General features: G+C 42.3%; 1 protein-coding gene across 3 annotated transcripts; it reads right to left on the bottom strand.

The window, feature by feature from the left end:
• Positions 1-715: 715 nt before the first annotated feature.
• Positions 716-19,139, bottom strand: Apip (APAF1 interacting protein). 3 transcript variants are annotated; one of them, XM_052183098.1, is made up of 7 exons: positions 18,980-19,139; positions 10,110-10,210; positions 6,009-6,057; positions 4,441-4,558; positions 3,626-3,761; positions 1,264-1,431; positions 716-895 (listed from the first exon to the last, which is right to left on the bottom strand). In XM_052183098.1, the coding sequence occupies exons 1-7, from the start codon at positions 19,031-19,033 to the stop codon at positions 796-798; spliced, it is 726 nt and encodes a 241-aa protein (XP_052039058.1). In that variant the 5' UTR covers positions 19,034-19,139; the 3' UTR covers positions 716-795. The 3 variants fall into 3 exon arrangements, with proteins under 3 accessions (XP_052039058.1, XP_052039059.1, XP_052039060.1); XM_052183099.1 differs by having other exon boundaries at positions 1,331-1,431; XM_052183100.1 differs by lacking the exons at positions 6,009-6,057; positions 18,980-19,139 and having other exon boundaries at positions 10,110-10,202.
• Between the last annotated feature and the right edge of the window lie 87 nt (positions 19,140-19,226).

Genomic DNA, 19,226 nt, shown 5'->3' with positions numbered 1-19,226 from the left:
CCCTCCTGGAAACCCTGCATTGGGTATCACTTAATTTGAATCTTAAAACTGATAGCAATATACCGTAAGCGCCCTATATCATGTTATAGGTTGAGTGTTGAGATATAAGGATATCTGCAAATACGCAATGAGGTATTTTGGGGATGGGAACCAAGGATAAACACAGACTTCATTTGTTACCCAGACAACTTAGACTGGAGGGAATTTCACACAATGCTCTTAATGCATCTAACTACCTGCCACAGGAAGCGAGATGTGGATTCCATCTGTGACTCTGTGTCTGCACTCAGGGTTTTAGACTCTGGATTTTAGATGGTTACTTAATTAGCCTGTATAAAGAAGTACTATGGCATATAAGGGAAATCTATACAATTATTTTTACAGCAGGTATGAAGGACACACTAATTTTAAATAATTCATGTACATTTTGTACATCTAATTAAAATGTTTATCCCATAAATAAGTGGAAAATTTCTATGATTGCCAGTGCTTTTAAGATAAAATAGAATTTTCTGAGAATGCATACAAAAGGAATTAACTTAATGGCAAATATTTTTCTCTTATAATCTTTAAAATGAAAAAATATTAAATAAAAAAGTTTTTATTTCACCTCCCTGTCCCCTAAAACTGTAAGAATATAAGCAAATATTTAAAGTCAGAGGAGATTATCTGTAGTATTCTGTGACAAAATAGTGACATCAAGAAAATTTCCAACTCATTTAAAAGCATCTGAGTTTTATTTAAGGGATAACGGAGTTTGTTTTATTGTTGGAGATACTTGGGTGTCCACTTGGCTTACAAAATTCCATTTTCTCCAACTGGGAGCTGCGTTGGATCCAGTCCCATCTTCTTCATGGAGACAGCAATGTCAAACAGGTAGTCATAACACTCACACCTGCAGAAGAAAAGGCAAGGCCTGCATGTGTGTGTCAGGACAGAGCTCTTCCGCCCTGATCACCACATCTCCCGAAGTCAGCTCCGCTCTGCTCCTCCTACATTTTTCTACTTATCTCATACCAAAGGTTTCCTGTTTTGACCCCAACAATTTCCTAACTCAGAGCTGACCCAGTCAACACTCCTCGATGACTGAATAGAGTGAGAATCAGCTCTCCACAAATAACAAGAACAGATTACTGAAGTTGAAACCAGTTGATCAACAACCTGTGAAAGACTCATATATTTCATTTTAATTCCTAAACATGTTGCGTTCCTTCCCATATTCTGCATGTGATCTGTACCAAATATTCTCAGATTCAGTCTTACATGGTTTTTGCTTTCTCCCATGTTTCTCCCCACACGTATACCCCATGACGCCTGACAAGAACCGCACAGGAGTCTGGGTACTCATTCATGGCACGGGCCATCCGTTCTTTGAGGTCCTTCTCTTCAGGAGTGTTCTCAATAATGGGTACCACTAACACATCATCATATCTGCAAGACAGAATAAAACATTCCCCTCCCCATTAAAGTATCAGTATTCTAGTTCCCATTTTTCCTATTAGTAATCAGTCAGATATGGTTTATCTCTGAATAGCACTCCAACTTTTCCAACTTCAAAACAAGATGTTGCAAGAATTCTGTATATCTTGTATAAACATCTATTACAAAAGATACGTTTGGAATTTGGCAGGCAGCCCTAAGTTTAAATGGCAGAAAATTGTATAGTATACCAAAACCTAACAAAGAAATCAAGATCATACAAGTATTTCCTTGAAGCAAAGATAATCATAACATTTTAAACATGAGATAGGAAATGATACACCTCACACACAGAAGTGTAGAAAGGAAGTTACACTGAACTATATATTGAACAGTAGGAATATTTCCCAACAATATAAAAAGAAATCATTGTATTTCATCTTGACAGAATACTAAAATGTCTTGACAGGCAAACCAACCAATAGAGGTGTGGTTTGTGGCACCAGGGTAGAAAGATCCTTCTAGCAACAATTCCCAAGGTTAGGATAAAGCTTCCAGAATTATCTCAGATCTGCAGTATTAGAACGCTCTACTTTTTTCCTCAGTAAATACGTGAGATAAAGTCAGAATAAAATGAGATTCAAGAAAGCAACTTTGCTACAAGTAAAACTAAGTCTATTCTTGAGGTCCCTCGTAGCCAATGAAACTCAGACAAGTGTTCATTTAATCATGGATTTCTCTCACACTGCCTTATCACCAAAGCAGTGAGTAAACTTAACGAGCATGTTCAAACTGTTATCAGAAACGACCACTTTGAGGCAGGCATAGACTAGGAAGCTGTCATGTGATTAATAATTTGGGCAACAATTATCATAGTAGTATAGACTTGCCCATGATTCCATTGTAGCTCAGACAGAAGTAATTATACAATATTCATAGTGTGGAAGGAGTGAATTGCTGGCCTCACATCTCTCCTGAGACTACCCAGAAGGGTGGCAGACTTGTATTTTCCCATAGCATACACCATACAGTCAGAAATATTTCCAGGCACAAAATAATTTCAAAGCACACATTCAAGCCTCTCCCTCACTTCACCAACAAGATATTGATCCTCACGAGTTAAATACATTTAAAACAGAGCCACACCAGTCCTTTGACTGACCCTCAGTATTTTTTGCACTCCAGTAGAGGCGAGGCATGGCGCTTCCAAAATGGACTAACAGGAAGTGTTTAATGCTGACTTGTTTTGCTTGGTTCTGCTGCTGAGGATTGAACCTTGCGAGTGCTCAGCCCATACTCCACGGCTTTAACCTTTACCTTTTCTACATAATTTTCATAGTGCTGAGATGGCTTTAGGCACATAATAAATAGTCAAGGATATCAAATCAAATGAATTTCCCAGAACATGGGTTTAAACAGGCTCAACCTGTTCCCTGCAGTCACAGGAAGACACATCACCATGTGTTACTTTAGTATCAGGGAGGACTCTCCTCTGAAGGGGAGGGGGCACCAGGGTCTGCAGGAAATTAAGAAGGGTGAAGATTCAGAGGAATGCTACCAACCAAATGTATAGCTCAACTTGTACCTGGGTTCTGGGAACCTGCTTCTTCAAGACACTTAAGTCTAGATTTATGTATAATGACTACATTTTTGTAGACTGGTGGATTTATTTAAACTTAGAAAGTGTCATTGTTCTACAATTTTATGTCAGTTACATCACACATTTTGAAATACAGTCATCTAATTAAAATGAACAAAAAGTTGCTTTTTCTTTCTTTCTTTCCTTTTCCTTTCTTTCTTTTTAAGAATCAGGAACATATTCTAGAAATACATTAAGCCAATATGAACTCTAATGGTGGTCCCAGTCCAAGCTTCCTGAAGACAAAGTGGAGGTGAAGAGATCTTGCTTTCTCGGTGCTGAAACCTGGGACTGCCCCCCTCCCCCCATTGACAGACATTCCAGACCAGATTTCTGTTCACATTAATAGAGAGAACACTCCATTATTTGTGTTGCTAATAGGTCTCCATGGCTGGGGAAAGGAGGAGGAGTCTGTCTCCAAGAATTCCTGTGGATGTATAATGCTCAGTGGGGTATTACTGACCGCTGATCCCACTGCATCTCATTAGACGCATAAAAGCATATCATAGACTGACTTATCAAAGAGAAGGAAAAATGCATGCCAAATAATTTAATAAAAAGGTGTACCTGTAATACCCTCCTGAGGTACATTTCCTTATTCCTTTGATCATCTCTTGATGTGTAATTTTAAACTCCCGTCCTGGAAACAGAAGGGTAGCCATCACGGCAGCTTTCGAGTGGGTATGAATCACCGCGCCTGCTCCTGCAGGATGAAGGATGGATGCTCAGTGAGGAGAACTTAGGTCTTTAAGAGAAAATCAGCACACATCCCCATGCAGCTCTATGTGCATATGGTTGGTAATGGACTTAACTTTTTCTGTCATAGGAACTGGTGGTGGGTAAGACAACCTCCCAGTTACTTTCTGTTGCTAAGACAAAATGCTAGGAGAGGAAAGGGTTCACTTGGCTTTTATATCCCAGGCCACTGAGAGAAGTCAGGGAAGAGCTCCAGGCAGGAACCTGGAGGTTAGAAGTGAAGCAAAGGCCACAGAGGACTGCTGCTGACAGCCTGGCTCTCAACGCTTGCCTAGCCTGCTTCCTTCTTCAATCCAGGACCACCTGCCCAGGAGTGGCACCACCCACAGTGGGCTGGGCCCTTCCACATCAGTCACTGATCAAGGAAATGTCCCCACAGATCTGCCTACAGGCCACTCTGAGGGTGGCAATTCCACAACTGAAGTTGCACTTTCTAGACGATTCTAGCTTGTGTTAAGTTGACATGAACTAACTAGCAGGGAATAACACTGGACCTTCTTCACAGGCTGATGAGAGGGTGAGACAGGCTGAAATCCTTCGAGTTCTTGTACACTGGAGTCATAATTCCTTTGACTTAGGGAGGCCGACTCTGCAAGTGTTCTTTACACCAACTCCTTTCTGCATACCTCTCATGGTATAAGCATTCATGAAAAGAGGCGTACACTGGCTTTTCTTAAGCTTCTTAGAAGCTGGAGGCCCACTTATGTCCTGCTCATTGATGTCACAAACAAACATGTCTTCTGGCTATTGAGAGAGAGAGAGAGAGAGAGAGAGAGAGAGAGAGAGAGAGAGAGAGAGAGAGAGGCTTTCTTTAAAAAAACAACACTTAAAATGTCTCTACTGTATTTGTATATGCATGTGCAAACATGCTTAACATTCAAAGTAAATGTTCATGTTTGTTTCCCACAACTTTAGTGCTGGGAAATGTTTTTAAGTTTTATGCTGTAGCCAGAGTGATGGCTCAGTGGTTAAGAGCACTAACAGCCCTTTCGGAGGAGGACCCAGATGTGGGGCTCAGCACCGTGCTTTCAACCTTTAATTCCAGTGCCAGCAGACCCAACGCCCCCTTCTGGCTTACATGGGAACTGTACACACAGGGTGCATAGAGAAACATGCAGGCAAAACACTGATACACACAAACCAATAAAATTTAAAAAAATAAAGTTTTGTATCGAAAACTTTGGAAATTTGAGGGATAAAATCTGATATGGAACCCGTTGGATAATTAATGATACTGTAGTTAGTTCATGGACTTAGGCCTGCTGTTTCACAACTATTTTTCAGAAAAAGCATATAAAGAAATCAGCATCGCAGATGGGTGTCAGAATTTTTTTAACTCCTGAGAAACTCAGTAATGATGTTATTCTTCAAGTATTAAGGAATGTCGCTCCAACATTTTTTAGTGATGCCGGCATATTTCTGATTTGCAACTTCCAAACACCAGGGCTCATCATAGACTACAATATAAACTTTCGTTAAGAGAGAACTCTTTTTGCCTTAAATCAATGTTTTATGTATTTTGTTTGATTTGGAGGGTATTATTCTAGCATGGATATAGAATATCAGTTCTTAAAAATGAAACAAAATTTCCCCTCTTTAAATTGGTATTGTTTTGCCACTGAAAATATGTACCAGTTTATGTGACCCAAGTCATCAGTGGGCCCAGTTCACTAGTTTGATAAATGTGGGATGACACCACACTTCTATCTGAGGCCTGCTACAGTTTTCTGGATGAGAATTCAAATATTTATTTTTATGTGTTTGTCTGTATGTATATATGTGTATCTGGTGCATTCTTGGCCCCCTGAGAGGTCAGAAGAGTGGCTTTATATCCCCTGAAACTAGAGTTATAGGTAGTTGTGAGCCACTGTATAGGTGTTGATCACCAAACTCAGGGCTTCTGCAAGAGCAGAGGTTAAGAACGAGTGCTCTTAACCAGTAAGCCACTTTTCCAGCCCTGAGGAGATTTTAAAACACACACTGCTTATGTGGAGCATACTCGCCACTTTACAAAAAATTATAATTACTTAACAAATATTTAATAGTTACTTAGCAAATGTTTGTTGATTGGTTATTTAAATGATCACAATAGAACCACCCTTCAAAACTAACACAACCTTTTAGAAACAATTCTGATTCATGGAACAGCAGTGAAGGAGAGGGAGAGGGCTTCTGAGAGTGCCCTTTAGCATACCTGAATGCGCTCCTTTTGCACGCCTGAGGGAGCAATGTAGATTTCATTGCTGGTAACAGAAATACAGAAATTGGTTTTTGTTTAGCTAAATTTCTGGTTTTACACAAATAAAGTGTAGCCTTGCAGTCTAACCATTAATGTTCTTTACACACCAAGCCACAAACGACTGCTTGGTTGAGTGAAGGAACTAGGATGCCCAGAGTGAGATCTAAGACACTATGAGACACTGGTAGCCAAAGCAAACTCATTTTATCTGCTTTTGTCTTTCCTGCTTTCACACATATATGTTTCTTTACACACACACACACACACACACACACACACACACACACACCAACAATAATGAGAAGACTATCTAGAGGATAGATAAATCTGAATATGTAGTATTTAGCACTTTTTGGCATAGATGAACAGAATGTCAAGATCCTGTGCAAAATATAGTAACTCTAAAATTCAATCAGGCAAAATATATGTCTGATTAAGAATATCTCTGCATTGCAAAGAATGAGGTTTAAATTTATTGCTTGAAGTCATGAAGTGCAGAGCCCTCTGCTGGACAGTTTGCTAAATTACAGCATTATCACTGGGTAATTTTGTAGAAGAGTTTCCTCTATGACAAGCATGTAAATATTGGAAATTATTTGACCGTAAAGCAATCACAAAAAGTGAAAATGCAGAAAGGGTATTGAATGTAGTTGGATATGCCACTAATCACAGCACTTAGGAGGCCGAGCAAGGAAGATCATGAGTTCAAGACTAGCCTGGGGTATGCAGTGAGCAGATATCTGAAATGAACAAAAAGCCTGTGTACACACACAAATACACACACACACACACAACACACACAAAACCGAGAGAGAGAGAGAGAGAGAGAGAGAGAGAGAGAGAGAGAAAGGCTGAGACTGATTGAGAGGCGGGAGAGAAATGTCTTTTGTTATGGGAGGTAACCAATCTCCACAGAGTCCTCTCTGGTGCTGTCAAATCTGACTTGCAACATCATTTCCAAATCTCTCATATTCTCTCCATTCACCGAATGGTCCCCTTGACACCAATCAGTTCAGCTGTCAGAGCATACAAATGAGCTTCTATAAAAAAGGAAACTGCGGAGTGTGAGCAGCTGGGACTCTTGCCATAGAGGCAGAGGTGCACAATGGGCAGGAATCCCAGCTCCCTCGGCACGATGAGGATGGTCTGTATGAAGCTGGTCAGGTGGCTGCTACACCATTCAGACTTGGGCTGATGGGCATGTGGGTGAAATGAGCGTCTTGGTAAATGACAGTCTAGACAATAAAGGCCTGACAGGCCGGCAGAATCCGGGAGCTCAAGCATGCGTTAGATTCCTGAGGCAGCTGCCGGAGGGAGGCACAGTGTGGCAACCTGCCTTCCCCAGCCTCTAGCAAGGCAGGGACCACACCGCAGAGCCCCAGAGATCAGCTCACCAGCCTTGTGGACACAGAGAATTCTAGCTGTGCCAAGTCCGTTTGTACTGTTACCTTTGTAAATGGGAATTAATTTAGACTTTGATCGACTCTAAGTAGTTCTTAGACAAACTAAGTAAAATTTTGACATGCCACGCTTACAAAGAGAGAAATATAGAAGAAATAAAAATGACAGCCTTTGCTTTAGGAGATAACATATTGCCTGGTTTTATAAACCACAAATAAAACAAGATTTGAAGCTCTAGAGAGTGAGTTCTGGAGTTTACTTCTCTAAACCCCTGCTCTCATCCTAAACAAGAGAGAGAGAGAGAGAGAGAGAGAGAGAGAGAGAGAGAGAGAGAGAGAGAGAGAGAGAGAGAACTAAGCCAGCCAGCCAACCAAGCAACCAACCAACCAAAAGGGAGTCCTACTCCATCTGTGTCCAGGTGTCTGTCTTTATTTACCCTCTGCTCATTAAACAGCACTGAAACATTGTATCTAGGTAGCTCATCTACAACATGTGTTAACCAAATGTGGTTCTAAGAGCATGCAACAGGTGTAGTGCGGCTGGCACATCCTGATGAAAACATGAAATGCTACATCTAAACCCACAGACCAAGCGGAAGCGTAGTGGCTGCTGAGTGTCACCGACTTACTGTGATGACTCCTGTGTCTGCTCAGTGTCAGCCCCTACATGTACCTTTGTGCTAGTTCTCTCTCTCTCTCTCTCTCTCTCTCTCTCTCTCTCTCTCTCTCTCTCTCTCTCTCTCTCTCTCCTCCCTCCCTCCCTCCCTCCCCCCCATTTCTATATTCCCAAAGACTTTACTGGTTGTATGATTCTAGTGCATTACCTACTATATTTACATGTCTTTTCAACTTTATTTGCACCAAGAGTCAGACACAGACAAAACTATCACCACACACGAAGCTGAGCAATGTGGGCGCATAAAGGCATTTAAATATTAGGGATAACATTCAATGCCTTATTAAAACTAGCCCGTTTAGTCTGTAAAGCACAAACTTGAAGCCAAAGGAAGCCTTAACATTCTGGCTCTTCCCATTTGTGGCCCCTAGGGGGAGCTCCTTGCCCATTCAAAATAACGAAAAACTACATATGATGCAACTTTCCTATAAATTGATTGTAGTGCTGTAAAAGTGATTACATATTAAGAGATGTGCCAATAAACGGTTTACGTTGGCCACACACAATCAGTTTGTGGAACAGTAAAGCTCTTCTAGAAGAAGTCCTGTACAATTTCTTGCTTTAAAAAATCCTCTTGAGTTTGCATTCTACTCTTTTTAACTTTGCTGTATATATTTTTAAAAAGCCAGAAACGAGTATTTTAGCTCAGTTTAGCTCAGAAGTCATGTACAATTTCTTGCTTTAAAAAGTCCTCTTAAGTCTGCATTCTACTTCTTTTAACTTTGCTGTATATATTTTTTAAAAAGCCAGAAAGGAGTATTTTAGCTGAGTTTGGTAGGAGCTCTATTATATACAAAGCCATTTTCTGTACATGCAAATAGTAGTTAAAGCAGCATTTAGAAATAAATTATATATCAGGGAAATTAAATGACAGGCACTTGACTTCTTAAATAGGAACAAATTATTAATAGTTACAGGTACATTGTACATAAGAAAACGTCGAAGTTTAGGCACAGGACACACATGGACGCACAGGCCATTAGGGAACAACTTTGTCTGTACTGAGAGAATTCTTATATCCACAGCTGTATAAGCTGGTGACTAAGTCACCTTTTGCTCTTTCCCACTGTTGAATTAATTTTTCATGAATGACACTGTAATTTGAAGTAGACAAAATTACAAAATCATTATCTTGTGGGAGGAAATAAAATTCCTTTTTTAAAAGATGTTCTGATTTTATTTTATAACCCATTTCCTATTATAAAATGCAGATTCCTTGAGGGATACATACACAGACATATATGTACATGTATATACATACATACCATGTACACATGCACTCAACATATAAATGCTTTAATGTTCCAATATTGCTAAAGAAAATAGGAGAATTAGAATGCAGAATAAAGGCCAGCCTTCAGCAACGGTGCTCCTGCATTTCCGGAGGAAACCATCAACCATTTCAGGGAGCCTGGGCGCAGGAGGCGCCACCTGAGTCACTGCCAGTGCCTTGCTTACGCCTCATCTGCCTGATGACAAGACACTCTCTGAACTCAATGAACACCAGAAAACCATTCCTTCTTTCTGTTTTAAACACAGTGCCTCAAAGGAGTAGATATCAGCATGTGCTGGGCCTATTAATCATAATATCTCTGCTCAAAAACAGCACATGGCCCATTTTTGAACTTAGCAAATATGATTTTTGAATTTAATTAGAGTTTAATGATTAATTCTATTTAAGTGATTTTTAAATATTTCTCTGAACTTTTGAAATAAATCTTCAATTACCGTGGTGAACTATTACCTACCTTTGGTGGCCCAAAGAGAGAGGACCAAATTTTCCCAGTTAACAACTGGGAATTTGCTGTGCTTGTTGCTTCTGCCCCTTGGTTCCACTGGGTTATGCAAACATCCACTGATCGTTCAGAAAGCATACAGCTTTAGTAGCACATTAAACTGATTATCAGCTGGGTTTGGACACACCACCCCTGGCGTGCTGAAACAGAGAACTCCCAGAGCTGATGTCAGCCAGAAACTTACCCATGCTTCAAGCTGATTCCCCCTCCAGTGCCAGTGACCCAGCCCAGATGGTAGAACTGTCTGCAAAGCTCTGGGATCAGGAACCGGGGATGCTCCTTATCCTTAAACAGAAGATAATGGTTTTTAAATCTGGCACTTATATAATAGTTACAAATGGATTTACTTAATTACTTGGCAATCTGGGATTGGTCAGAACAGGGGTCTAACTCTATGGAAGAGGTTTAAGAACAAGGCAGGGAAATGCCAGGGGGCTAGGACACAGTGTCAGTGAAACTCAGTACTAAAAAGAACACACTTCCGGCTACACGACTAAGTTCTTCACACACAATGCCTTGCTAGAGCACCGCACATGAGACTTCGCTATCGATACATGTCCAACAGTCTGTGTTGGGGCAATTTCAATTTATCTTAAAAATGTTCTGTTTCCCTAAGTGATTTAAGTATCTTCTTATTCAATTATAATAATTACTATGACCACTAAAATCAAGCAAATAACAATCAATAAGGGACCGTGTGAATAAGGTCAGGAGGAGCATCAAGCCTTATCTATACATCTAACTCCAATAACTTCCTCTTTGGGGAAACAATGCTGCTGTTTCCCCTGCTTTTCTCTTATTAGATTAAACTACAGAAAGCAAAAAGAGAGAAACAGGAGAAACAAGAGCCCCACCCTGGCAGTCAAGAGCCCCACCCTGGTGACCAAGAGCCCCACCCTGGCGGTATGGTGCATAGCCACAGCTGGAAAGCACAGGATGACTGCCTAGCCAGTCATGCTTACAGATACCCCAAAGGAATAGCTGAGTGGAAATCACAGCTTCACAGGGTCCCCGGGAAACAGGAGTAGGATGTCTCGGGGGCAGGGCACCCCGAAGCTGACATTCACTCCAAGCTATGCATCAGAACTCCAGACTTGTACCACACAGAAAATCCCCACATCAACTCAAGACTCCGTGGGCTGCAGTCTCAAGGGAAGGGCAAACAAGAAACCCCTGCTACAGAGAAAAGCACAGCAAGTAACAAGGAATGAGTATGGAACGAGTATGGATGGTGGCCCTGGGTGAGGGGGAAATCAAGAAGAGTCCAGAGGACAATTGTTATTTCAACAGACTGGATAGCTAAAATTGTGGTTTATATTCCAATATTTACTTCTGATTCTGTCTGATTCTCTCTTTTTTCTCTGTTTTCCTCCCTCTCTCCTTCCCTCCTCTCTCCCACACCCCCTCTTTCCTCTTCACCCTCACTGTATTTGAGTATGTATGTTGTATGTATGTATGTATGTATGTATGTATGCATGCATGGTTTTAGTAGTATGAATGATAGTTTGATGAAGTAGCCTTCAAAATATAAAATTCAGAGTATGAGAAAAAGCCAGACATTTTGTATGAATCAGCCCAGGTTTAGGAGTTATCAAAGAAGTTCAAACTACATTATCTCTAATTCACTGTTTACATGATGCTGAGTGTGCTGGCGGGTTTTTACATTAGCTTGACACAGGCTAGCCTCACCTTGGAAGAGGGACCTCAAATGAGAAACCGACCTCACCTGTGGCTGGTGGTTCTGGGTTATATAAGCCACAAGGAGCAGAGCAGTAGGCAGCACTCCTCCAGGGCCTCTGCTGCAGACCCTGCCTCTGGGTTCCTGCCTGTACCCCTGCCCTGCCTTGACTCCTCTGGATGACAACTACAAGCTGGAAGCTGAATTTAACCCTTTCCTCCCCGTGGTGCTTTTGCTCTGTGCTCTATTACAGCATCAGAAATCTTAACTAAGACACTGAGCCTCACTTCTACTCAACCATTAAGAGAGAACACTTGGAGGAATAAAATGAGATGAAATGAAGATAAAACCCCCAGCACTCTGGCTCAGCAGTGAAGAGCATGTACTGTTTTTAGGAGGACCAGAGTTCAGTTCCCAGCACTCACTACGATCTATAGCTCCAGCTCCAGGGTGTATTGAAGCCTCTGGTCTTTTAGGCATCTGCGTGTGTACATACCTACCTACCAACACACACACACACACACACACACACACACACTCCATTAAAGTTGGGTAGGAGGGATGGTTCAGAGGTTAAGGTCTGTAGTCTTGAGAAGCCAAGAGTTCAGTTCCTTTTACCCATGTCAGACAGCTCATGATCAATGTTACTCCAGTTCAGAGGACCCAACGTGTCTTCTGAGGAGTCCTTGGGCATCTACACTCATGCGCACATATCACACAAAGCTGCGCACAGATATACAGGTTTAAAAATAAAACTTAAAAGTTTCTACAGTAAAAGCACTCCACAGAAAACCATGTGGCACAACACTAACTTCCTTCCACTTTAAAGAGTTAAAAGTTCTTGAACACAAATTAATTACTTAAAGTTAATAATAAAATGGATTTCTTAACTTTTCTCAAGGAATCTAGCCAAAAAAAATTCTATGCCCCATATAATTTGCTATTTCCTTTTTGGGGAAACATAAATGATATTTTAATTACATATTAAATACAGCTAATGGGAAGACTCCTGCTGTGTTCCAATCATTAAGACCAAATTTGCGCAACAAATTGTGAACATTACAGAAAATGGTCTATTATTATAGATCCCCCTTTCCTTTTGTCTTTCCCCAGTGTTGAGGTATTAGAGCAATTAGCCAAGCTTCCTGCTACAGCACACCAATGGCAGGACTGTCCTCCCCAGCTACTCAGAGCAGCAAGATACCATTATGGGGAAGTCATGGAGTCCTGGCCATCTCGCATCTGCTGACTTTCAGGTGCAGTCATTTAACCCATGCAGCCCAAGAGTGGGAACATGGAAGCGTTATTTTCGGAACTGGCATGAAGGGAAGGCTTACTGTCCCCTGCACGCTGGATGCCACTGGTACCTATCGGCTGTTTTTAGAGTTGGCTCTCAGTGAGCGTAACACCTATGTGACATGAAGCTAAAGACTCACCACAATGGACAGAAGAGAAGCTAGAGGCATGGTATGGTAGAAACAGACTCAGTGACGTCAGAATATATCACAGACATGAAGGTGGGAATGGCTTCATCCCAGTTGAAGACATTTCCCTTCTGTGTCACAGAAATGCGTACTTATACCTAACAGTGCTCCATGTATTTCCATGTTTTCCCTTCTTTCACCTTAAAGACATTCAGTGGTAATGCATATGTTTATTAGCATAAGCAAGAGCCCAAACTTGATCCTCAATACTGGCCCCCAGAGAAAAAAGTGTTGATGGTATTTAATTTAACCGTTAATACGGAAAGCAGTAAAGGTGTGTTAGAATCTTTTTCAAAACAGAACTCAACACACTTAGGCATGAATAATTAATTTTCAAATAAAGCTAAATTGGACAAAATCCAAAGGACAAATAGAATCTGCAGTATACACAACTTTCTGGCACAACGTGCATAGCCGTGAACCGGCCTACCGACGACCCTCACACAGCCCATCGAGTGTAGCTGGCCTCAGTCTTTCACAACTCTCCCGGAGACTGGATCCAGGAAGGGAGAAGGTTCGGCATGGGCCGCTTCCCCTCTGCCTGTTGCTTTACCCTGTTCTGGGCTTTGCTGGGTTCTGTGCAATGGCACCTTGTCTCAAAAGCCCTTTCAGGGTTCTCACCACCCTGAGAGACTTCTTTCTGTCACTCAAACACTGACAGGAGTTCAAGGCAGAGCCTGTTGTCAGCTTTGTCCCTGCTGACAGGCTAGGGATACTTTCTGGGTTGTTTCTTATATGGAGCAGTGGCTTCTGCATTTTCTACACCAGTTTTCTTTCTTTTATTACCAGGGGTGGGGGGTGGGGGTGAGGGCACGCATGCGGAGGTCAAAGGGCCACTTCGTGGAGGCAGTGTCCTCACTCCACTGCTAGTGGGCTCCAGAGAATGACCTCAGGCCAACAGGCTATGCAGCAATGGCTGTGTCCACTGACTCACTCGCAGGTCTGTGGGCTGTTTTCTTAATTCTAGGGAATGACCTGTGGTTGCCAAGGAGTGGCTGGCACTAATTCTATTTTAGCTATCGGCTATCATCACTGTCTTCATTAAAGTATGGATTTTAAACATAAAAAATGGTAATGAAAATAATGTCAGTACAAATGGTAATCTTTTAACTGCCATGCAATTTATTTGGGGAAATTTAAATTTTCATTATCCCATCTTTATAATTCCAATAAGTGTGTTCCCAGGACTGGCATTTGGAAGTAGAGGTGTGCTTTTCCTGCTTGAAGTCCACTGAGCATAGATCCTCAAACCAGCAAATGTCTAGACATCACTTCCTTCATCTATTATGTCCCTTTATGTCATAATTTACTTTTCAAGAAAGTTTTCACTATTTGTATATATAAATCTCTGAGTTCTAGTCAAATTCTGTATCGAATCAATTACAAGATGGTTCTCAGGGATTCCTGCATCCTGATGGTGCTGGGGTTGGACCATGTGCCAACAGGTTCCAGCAGGAGTGGCTCCTGTACCACTATCTCAGATGAGGTAATAAGGTGTGCAGTTTCAATGTTAGATTTTGGATCCCCCCCCCCCCCCAGATCACTTGTTCCAGCCCGTGCAGAAGGCCACCATGGCCTGAGAAGTCATGTGGGTGAGCAGACCCTCCTTGTGCCGTCCACCCTTGAGGTGACTATTACTTTGGTACCAGCCTTAGCGCTGCCTCATGAGTCCTGAGCTGCTCCTAGATTCCTAACGCTGAGCATCTATGGGGCACAGGCAGTGCTGTTTTCACCTGCTAAATCTTGGGATGGTTTCCTGTGTATCAATAGGTAACTAAGTTATGTCTTTCTTCCAGGCAAGAAGACAGTTTTGTTTACACTGTTGCTGCAATTCTCTCAAGTCTTGCTGGTCAGCTTTTATTCCAGCAAGATGTGGCCATGGTCCCTCCAATTCTATGTGACAGCATCTGCTCTCTGCACTTGTCACTCGACATTTATCATATGCTTCACTCAGTCACTCAACAAACCGTGAGTTTTGTTAGGCCCTGAAGAAAGATATACCGGTGTGATACGATCTCCTCTGAGGAGCCTGATGTAGTAAAGAACTTCCCAGTTATAGGATGATAGTATACAACAGAAAATGGTTCGGGAGTCACAGAAGTAGAAGCTGTAGATTGGGAAGGGTGCTTGAACTCATGAAGGGTGGTGACAACATGCTGTGCAGGCGGATAGGCAAATTCAGGAAATGGGTCTGTTTACAAATTAGGTTCTGTGGGTGAAGGTGGGAAGCAGGTATTTCTAACTTTGGAAAATTCCGTCCCTTCTGAGGATGAGCTAATGAGGATGGAATGAGTTGATGAGCACAGTTGTAGACTATTCCAGAACAGCATTCAGCTCCTCGGCAGAAGCACAAGGAAGACAGCCAGCAGCGCTCTGGCTGAGGGTTGCACTAGGCCAAGGGCGTCTGTAAATTAAGTGACCTCAGCTACTTTAAGTAACATGTTTAAAAGCTGTGATTTAGTTATTTGTACATGCATATGTATGTATATATGTTTGTATGTATGTATGTATTTTGTATGTATGTGGGCATGACACCTATGTGGTTAGACAGAGGACAACCTGCAGAAGTTGGTTCTGTCTTACCATGTGGGTCCTAGGGACAGAACATAGGTTGTCAGGCTTGGCAGTAAGCACTTTCCCCCACGGAACTATCTCACTGCTTCCCCCTAAGTAACAAATGCCTTCAAGAATTGTATTTGGAAGCTGGACCAAAGTGGGATTCACTCGCTTCATTTAGAAGTAAATGAAATTCTAAAGACTCTTTCACTAATGTCACTATGGCAAAGAGTCCTAGAAAAGGAAACGGAAAAATTGTCCAGTTAAAAACAATTTCCTACTGCATGTAGTAGTAGTCATCATTTTCCAGACACTATAACAATCAACATAAGACAAGGTTTACTTTGGCTCACAGTTTTATAGGTCCTAGCCCATGATCAGGTGTGCCTGTCACTTTTAGGCCTTTGGTGGGCTGCAGGGTATTAATGGTAAAGGGTACACGGTGGCACAAATGGCTCACCTAATGGCCATGAAGCAAAGGATAAAGCAGCTACATAGGGTGTTCCCTGCCTTTTGGGGTCACGTGCCCAATGACATAAGGATCTCTCAATGCCCCCATCTTGTACAGGTGCTTCCACTTCCAAACGGTGCAAAACTGGGTGATGATCAGCCTTTATCATATAGGGCTTCGGAAACATTCAAATCCAAATGATAGCATATGCTATGAGGCAGACTTAGAGGACAAGAAGAGATGGAAGGCACAGGAGAGCTACAGCCTAATAAAGAGCTTCTCTTCTGCTAGGAAACGGAGACTGAGATCAGGAGAAGAGGGCGGTAACTGCCTAAACAAGAGGAAGATCAAAGGTGCCAGTAAATATGATCTATCTACAACAGGGCTTGCCAAGTGCTCCTTGTGGGTCAGGCAGTCCTGTTGAAGCTGTGTGGACAACTTTACCTTATCCCAGCGCTATCATACCAAAAGATTAACCTGTCTAAGACTACCCGATCACTGACAGCAGGGCCAGGATTGGAACTCAGGCAATACGGCTCTATACCCCTACTCCCTTACTTTTAAATTATATTGTTGATGGAAAGAGGGAGCCACTGAAGCTGCCTCTGCTTCCAGTTCCTAGTTGCTGGCAGATGCCCTGCAGTGACTCTGTCATCCTCACTGCTATAGTGAGGGGAAAGCAGGCTGCTGTGATTCTGTAGTCACAAAGGGACAAATGTTTTCCCTTTCCTCAGTCCAGGGAGTCAGAGGCAAACTGACTACAAACGCCTACTACTCATGAACTACAAGGGCCTTCTCTTTGTGTTTCTCAGAAAGCTGCAAGGGGGGGGGGGGAATCCTGCTGTGTCTTCTGGAACTTTCCTCTGTTCAGAATCTCAGCTGTGCTCTGTGTGTTGTTAATAATGTATTAATAATCTCTAACACACAGGACAGTCTGAGTCAGACCAATTCAAATCCAACTTTAGTCATTATATATAGGACATCATGATAGGTGAGGCAAAAATGAAAAAAAAAAAAAATCAAGCAAGTAAGCAAGCCTTCCTGGGTTTTCTCCCCAAGGCATGGTTTTCTAAGGAATAAGAGACATGCTCTTGGTAAGTAATACCTACTACAGTGCTTTGCTCACACTAGATGCACTAAGATCGTATTTCTCATATTAAGAAAAGGCTAATATCAAATGGTTCAAACTGGTATCTTGTGGACTGTGCTGGGTTGTTTTATGCATTGTTGGGGAAGCCTTCCAAGCAGGTAACACATAGCTAAGTCTTAAAGGATACATATAAGTTAACATACATATAAAAAGTAGTAAGGTGTCCATGCTGGCTGGTTTTACATCAACTGGACACAAGCTATGGTCATCTGAGAGGTGGGAACTTCAGCTGAGAAATTGGCTCCATACGATGAACCGAAGGCATGCCTATAGAGGAGTTTCTTAGTGATTGGGGGGGGGGGGAGAGCTCAGCCCACTGTGAGTGGTGCCGCCCCTGAACTGGTGGTCCTGCGTTCTTTAAGTAAGCAGGCTGAGCAAGCCAGAGGGAGCAAGGCCGTAAGCAGCATCCTTCTGTGCGTCAGCTCCAGCCTCCAGGTTCCTGCTCTGCTTGTACTCCTGTCTCGACTTCTTTCTATGATGAGCAGTGAAGGAGAAGAGGAAGCGACATAAACACTTTCCTCCCAAAGTTGCCTTGGTCATGGTGTTTCACCACAGCAACAGTTACTCCCTGAGACATAGACCAAATCAGGCTTATAGAAAGTCGTTTATTTGATCTGTACATACTAAGAACTGAAGCCAATATTTTTAAATCAAGAGAATTCACACACAATATGGTTTTTTAAGTATCCCTCAAAAAAGCAGGATTTGACAATAAGCCCATACCTCCACCCAGCAAGAAAAGGCTGGAGACATGTAATGGGATCTCCAGTCGAGGTATATGGTGGTCGTAGAGTTTTCTTTTGGGTTTCCTCAAAATATGGGTCAATCTAAAATGCTATTCAAGTCTTTGACAAATCACTATCTGAAACTATCTACTTCTTCTGCATTTGAAAAACACCTTCAGCGTCTCTTTTGTGTGTGGCTACTTTCTGTCTTGATAAATTCAGTCATAGCTTTTGGATCACAGGTTATTTTGCTGATCTGGCACAATATTTAGTATGAAAAAAATCTGTATTTCTATGATGACCTTCACCAAGATTTACTAATAAGGGGTGTCAAACATTTCTGCTATCAATGCATCTTGATTCTGATCCATTGCTTTTACTTTCCTCATTCTCAATATGTAGGGATGGCCACCAGGGGCCTGTGTCCTAAATGCAAAATCTCCCTTTCAGTCTTGCCTAATTTCAAGGTTTTCTTTATGAATTTGTGGAAAGCTACTTATTCAAAGACAATGATTCACAGATGCTGTGTACTAAAAATTTCCTGTTTTATTTTAAATTGAGACACTCAGTTAGAAGAAAGCCTAGTAAAGGGAGATAATCTTGTAGACCTCCCCTGAGTCATCTGCAGGGCTTATCAGTTAGTATCGAAACTGGTTATTCTTCTAGTTTTCTAGTTCACCATTTTCTTAGCACTAGAAGGCACTCAGTAAGACTGCAGCGTGTTTAACTGAAGGAAAAACCCATGTTCCCCGAGGGCACATTTTCCTTAAAGAATAATCATTTCCATGAGCTCCCACCTCATAAAGTCAAGTAAGGCAGGCAAGGACAACTGCCCAAAAGAGTGCTCTTTGTGGTGCCTGACAATTCCGGGTCGAGCAGCCCTACTAGCATAGAGAGGGACCTCCGACTGTCACAGACTGGGTTAGGGATCAGCGGCCTATAGCTCCTGGCCGAAGCCCCACCCCGCGGCCAGTGACCCTATCCCGCATACAGTAGACCGCTGTCCTTACCTGTGTGCCACACTGTCGCGAGCAACAGTCTCCTTGAGCTTGACAGCCAGACATGGTTCTAACTCCACTCGGTTATCTGTCCCGCGCACGTTCCAAGTCTAAGCGGCCGGCAAGTACACTATAAGGCGGCTGAGCGGGCAGCTTGGGGGCGGAGCAAGAGCGAGAGGCGGGGACTAAGAGGGCCCTCGCCCTGTTAGAGAATCTGCGTCGGCGCAGGCCGGCCGGTGGGCGTGCCCGTGAAGGTTGG

This window comes from Apodemus sylvaticus, chromosome 5 (genome assembly GCF_947179515.1).
Source record: "Apodemus sylvaticus chromosome 5, mApoSyl1.1, whole genome shotgun sequence".
NCBI lineage: Eukaryota > Metazoa > Chordata > Mammalia > Rodentia > Muridae > Apodemus > Apodemus sylvaticus.
This window is presented reverse-complemented; position numbering and strand designations above follow the sequence as displayed.